The sequence below is a fragment of the Cynocephalus volans genome, chromosome 7 (genome assembly GCF_027409185.1).
Source record: "Cynocephalus volans isolate mCynVol1 chromosome 7, mCynVol1.pri, whole genome shotgun sequence".
Taxonomy (NCBI): domain Eukaryota; kingdom Metazoa; phylum Chordata; class Mammalia; order Dermoptera; family Cynocephalidae; genus Cynocephalus; species Cynocephalus volans.
Genome location: NC_084466.1, coordinates 87,436,041 through 87,442,040, shown reverse-complemented (window position 1 = coordinate 87,442,040; position 6,000 = coordinate 87,436,041). Strand labels below are relative to the sequence as shown.

The following is a 6,000-nucleotide window of genomic DNA, read 5'->3' as shown; positions in this document are numbered from 1 at the left end:
CTCCATTACACAGTGAGAAGTGTAACACCTCAACATAAAAAACTTTTCCTATTTGGAAGGGAACTGGAACACAGATGTCATAAAAGAATTCTACACAAGATAAAATCTATTATTCAGCATTTTAACCACCACAATTCAACTTTACAGTGATCTGAAGGTACTCAATATCCATAAAGTGACTTCCAAGATTAAATTATGTCCAGTAAAACAGTTAAACTCTTTAAGTTTTGAATAAACTGAAGCAAACTCCAATTCTGATGCACTAAAATAATACCTATTTTAATGGTAGTTTTCCAAATTATTAAGCCAATCTCTTCTTCTACCTAAATACTATCTTACCAGATTTTCAAGTTGATCAAAATAGTTATTCTTTCATTTGGTAAGTACCACTTTATAACAACAAAAAAACTTCAAATACAAGACTTCATCTTTATTTGTTTATTAATAAAGTAATTCATTATGATTTTTGAAAAAAAAGTTTTAAAGTGTTCTGCATACTGTTAATGTAGGTTAGGCCATCCAAAAGACAAAGCAAAGAGTCAGCATTAAGTCATGGTCCAGAATTATACAAATGAGAATAAATACAAGGCTTATGGTACTTGGTAAGTAAAGACAACCGAAATATTTCAAATTCATTTATATAAAAGCATATTAAAGTCACTTTAAAATAATGTCCATCTTTTCTTTTAAGTGGGCATAGACTCATCTGCAGTCATGTACAAATATAATAAACTTGATTAATAGTTTAATTTCTTAATACAAATACAATTCCTTGCTTCTTTATGCAACCCAACAAAATAATAGAGTGAAGTCATTAGAAAAATATGGACCTTTCTGAACCTATATTGAATATTTCATTTAAATTGGAAAATACAGTTTAGATCATATGAAAACACATGGATTTTAGATTTACATACTATTGTACTTAACAGATTATTAGACATGATCTTTATTTTGGCTGAAATGTAAAAATAGGATTAATTTCTTAATAACAGATTAGTTAAAAATACTTTTTATTGATAGCAGTGCTAGTCCTAGAACAAAATGTAAGCAAAACATATTTGTAATTTACTGTCTATTCAGTGCCCAAAATATCTAGATCCTAACCCGAAGCCCTTAGTATACACCTGCTTTAAAGCTAACTGGAGATCTCACAAGTCTGATAATCTTTGATTTAAACAATCCTGTAAACATAGTCAAAATCTGCTTTCTAATAAAAATAAAATTCAAGTAAACATTGCATATATGATTTAAACCAACCTTACAGTTAGATTCACTTATGATACATTGGATCATAACCACTAAGTATGTAAAAAGTTTCTGAAAAATCATCCTTATGTAAAGATGAAACTAAACGTGTAAACGTGTTCATTTTTAGTAACAATGTACTGCAGCTCTTTGGTTTGGCATACTGATATTAGTCAGATGCCTCAGATACTGAATATTCAAGAAAATTTGTACCCAGGTAAACTAACTCTCCTGTCTCATTTGTTTTTAATAGCAATGGCGAGCCCTGATATTCAGCTTTATTTTGTTTAAGTATCATGACAAATGTTCAAGTGTTTGAAGGACCAAAGAAAATACTTATAAATTTTGACAGTTTCATTTTGACATTTTCTCCCCAAATAGTTGACAGCAATAATCAATACCAGTTGAAATACCAAAGAGGCAGCCTTTCCCCAATTCCCATCACTAGTAGGCCATTACTGAACGGTCATTAATATGTATGAATAAATTCAGCTAAACATTATCCAGAAAATGGCAAAATGTTGGCTGTACATTAAAAGGTGTTTACTGTGCTATTAAAGATGATGTTCAACAACAGAAGTTAAAATTGAGAAATATTACAATGCCATAAAACTACCTGAATAGATTAAAGAGGAAAAATGTTTCCACAGTTGTTAGCCAAGTTTATGCAAATCTTTTGATCTAAATGTAGAAACACTCACAAAATATACCAGGAGAACATTTTGAAAATTAGTCAAGCATGTTTAAACATTTGCTATTTCCTTATAATATGCAAACCACCAAACTGAAGTTACATTTTTGGTTGGTAATTGATACCTCTTAACTCATTCTAGTTTTCTAGAATCAAGATTATTAAAACTAAAGAGTTGAAACAAAGGTAGAAGAATCTGTGCCATAGTACTGCAAACTGTTTTCAAAGCTAACTCACTCCTTTGGCTCAAAGTGGAAAAGTTACTTCTTTTTGAAATCTAATATCAGTATAACTGATGGAAATTAGACAAATCCTACAAATTGTAAAACTGCAATAGCAACTATAAAATTTATGCTACATTAGGAAATTATAGAGCTATCTCTAATACATTGTTTGGCCATACAGAAGATACTCTAAAAATATTTATTGGATGAATGAAAAGTAAGGTTATTTTGAAAAATTAGGCATGGCAGACTGTCAGAAGTCATCCAGTGCAATTCACAACACTCCCTTCCCCTGCAATCTCATTTTAGAGACAAAGAAACTATAACCTTTGATGCTTACAGATGCTGGTAAGATTTATTTCTCCTAACTTACTGGAAGCAATCACTTTGTGTGTGTGTGTGTGTGGTTGATTGAACAGTATAAATAAGTAATATTTCTACACTGTTCATCTTTCATAGAATACTGTACTTTTCTTTAGAATTCCTGTCAATTTGTTTAGATTTTAAATGGAAAAAGAAGAAATGTGTCTAGTCAGAAAAGGGCTGCTGATAGGAAGCCAGGTTCAAGATTTTACATTGTAGAGTGTAATCCACTTCTCAGAGACTGGCAATTTTAAATGACTACTCACGTTAGAATTTCTTCTTAAGATCCCTATTATTCTAAACAGTTTCTTGCGTAGTTTGAATTGCATTCTAAGTCACTGTTTAAGCTGTTATTCAAAGAAATTTTTAGTCATTACCTAAATTGGAATTTGAAAGTCAACTCAACAGCATGTTTTATTCTACATACCTTTAGGACTGAAAACAGTTTTTAACAGCTTAAAATATCCTGCCTATCTTTCTCTCTGCTCTTCTTCCAGCCACTTCCACCTCTTCCTACTGTGTCCAATATTTCTACAGCACATGTACCTTTGTGTTTCCCTGCTTATAAATATACCCCTGAAAGTTCAACAAAGAAATAGTTAAAAAGCAGACAGAACCCCAAATATTTCTTATACTGCCAAGTTTCCTTTAAGCAGTGGGCATATACTACACTACATGATTGTATTAATGCTAATAACTAAGCCTTCAGTGAATTATACAAATGTGTTCCATGTTCTATGTGATTAAATTTTGATATCTGAATCCTTCTGAGTTTTATTTTATAGCCAACAATAAAAAAATCTTTAATAAAAAGGTTGAAAAGTATAAAACAGTAATTATAAATTAGCAAACACCCAACTAAAAAAAGCAGTTGTTTTCTTTTCCTTATACAGTTCAAGCAACAGTAAATTGGCTATTATTCAAATTCAGCCACCATTTGCCCTAGATGTACTTCACTCAAGACAAGTTTTTAGCTTGTGGTTTTGTAGTGAAAATTTACATGAATACTAAGAAACACCTCTAATAATGTAACTCAGGCATCAAAAAAGTACATATGGGGCCGGCCCGTGGCTCATTTGGGACAGCGTAGTGCTGACAACACCAAGTCAAGGGTTGGGATCCCCTTACTGGTCAACTTTAAAAAAAAAAAAAAAAAGTACATATGCCATGTTAACATGTGATGATAGCTCATATTATGAAATCTCACAACAACTGTTAATTCCAAAGTAAAATTAAGTCACTTCCGTAGCTGTAAAGCAATGTTGCACAGACAGACACTTAAGATTAAGGCATTGTTCTGCTCCAGAGTAGTGCTTCTGTGGATCCAGCACGCTGCACAAAGCTTCCTTTTTTAAAAAATATATCTTCATTTATACTCAATTTAATTCCATTGTCATTTTCTTGCAAATAAAATTGAAAATATCAGTCCATAATGTGTTTTTATATACCTATAAAAACAGAAACAATTGAATTATTGGTTAAAACTTCATTTTTTATTTCTGAAAATATTTATTAAATGGTTCTGTGGGCTAAGGTATGAAGCTATTTCATACCTTATATATAGTAAGATAGGAAATGAATTCTTTAATCTACTACTATGATAATAAAGCAGTAAATAAGGGGTTATCACTGATTTCTTTCTCTGAAGCAATCAAGAGAGTATTTTTAAAGAGGGGGATTCTTCTAGTACTCCCTGACTGCTAATTTGGACATCATTTGAGGAGATGCCTTATCCACCCACATCTGTTCTGATTTGGGGACATTCTCAAAGCAACTGTTAGAGGAACTTCACTGCTAAGGATTCTCAACAACCACAGCATCAGCCATTATTCCACCCACATTAAGAAGAAATGTAGAAACCAGGACTAAGGACCCATCTAGGGACCTAATGCTATTCTACAGCCACAGCTCTTGGTGGCTTGGACCTGAGCCATGTTCACCTTGTATGGGCCCTACAGCTCCTCTTCAGACTGCAGCCCACTCTGCCTAACCCCCAGTGCCTGTGATCTGATGCTGTCCAAGGTCTCATCTCAGGCAGGCTCTGGCTGTAACTGGACACAGACTCTAGGTCCTGTGTAAGAACCTGACTGCTGACGATAAGCCTGCTAGCAAGAAAGCAGATGCTACCCTAGTTTGGGCTCCAGATAAGATCCCTTTGGGAAAATGGACTCTTGCCACACAAAAATGAAGACAGTAAATGTATGTTGTCCTAAGCTGCATATTTGTGGTAATTTGTTACATAGCAATGCTCTGTTGCTGTATCTTTTACAAACTAAATAACATCAATAAACCTCAAGTCTTTTTTTCAGCCTTTAATTTTAGTCATTCTTCTCTGGGCCAAATTTCTTCAACAGTGGGCAAAAAGTCACCTTTTCTTCTTAAACTAATAAATAAGATACTGTTTACTGAAAGGGTTAGTTGTCCACATACCAATACTATTTTTATTAGTTTCTTCATTAATCTACCAACAAATATATACTAAGATTGTGCTAGAAGTGGTAAGAATAATGAGATTTTGGCAGATGCTATCTTCTAGTCTCTCTTGTACTGTCTAATTTTGCTGACATAATTGAAAAGAGTAAAAAAAAAAATAGAATTGCAAATTATCTTGAGATTGTAAAATATGCAAATAAATTGCATTTGTTCAAGGACATTACTGTTATACTCTCTTACCTTGTTCTTATTCAAATGGTTAGTTATGAACAAGTGGTACTCAATTTTCTATTGCCACTGTAATATGGTTATTTGTCCCTGTAAGCACATAATTATACATGACATACAAATTGACATGACAAAAAAAAGAAGAGTTAAGTTCCTGGCTAAATGGTAAAATTTATTACATTAAAACCAACTATTATGTAAGCACAAAATAGGCTTATGGCACTGACCATTTTTCTTCTTGTAGAGCCCGGAAGTAAGTAAAGGGCATTAAGAGTCAAAAGTCTGGTTTTATGCTTGCTTATCCTTGTGAAAATGTCCATTGGCTTTAAAGATGTTAAGCAGCAATAATTAAGAAGTCCACAAAATGAATCTTTCCCCTTGATCTTATAAAAGGGGTCTAATGAACACTAATGAAGATCCTTAAAATGCTAATTTAAAACAATTTTTTAAATGCCGCTAAAAGTCAAAAAGACCAGTAAATAAGTAAATAAATAAATCTAACAGCAAGTTTTTAGGATATTTCCTAGAAGTACTACAAATTGATCTAAATGTTCCAAACCATTTTTTCTACAGTGCGAGAACATAACGACAATGTCATCACTATTATCATCAAGAGCTACCTCGGATGCATTTTAGGCTATAATGCCAGACATTAAGTGGCCAGATGATACTCTCGGGTCTGATTAAAAATTCCACTTCAATTTTATCACGTATTCTTTGTTTTTTGGTGGCTGGCCAGTAGGGGGATCTGAATCCCTGACCAGCAATTTTAGACTATTGTATTTTGCATCCACCACTCATGAAATGATAGTC

The 6,000-nt window shown here is 32.8% G+C and overlaps 1 protein-coding gene across 4 annotated transcripts in view; it reads right to left on the bottom strand.

Annotated features, from left to right (window-relative positions):
* Positions 1–1,008: 1,008 nt before the first annotated feature.
* The window catches only part of ZDHHC20 (zinc finger DHHC-type palmitoyltransferase 20), a 59,899-nt gene continuing 54,907 nt past the window's right edge, over positions 1,009–6,000 (bottom strand). For all 4 annotated transcript variants that reach the window (XM_063102286.1, XM_063102288.1, XM_063102289.1 and 1 more), the window contains one exon: positions 1,009–3,974. In XM_063102286.1, the coding sequence (XP_062958356.1) occupies positions 3,967–3,974 (8 nt within the window). In that variant the 3' untranslated portion in view covers positions 1,009–3,966. The remainder of the gene's footprint in view (positions 3,975–6,000) is intronic.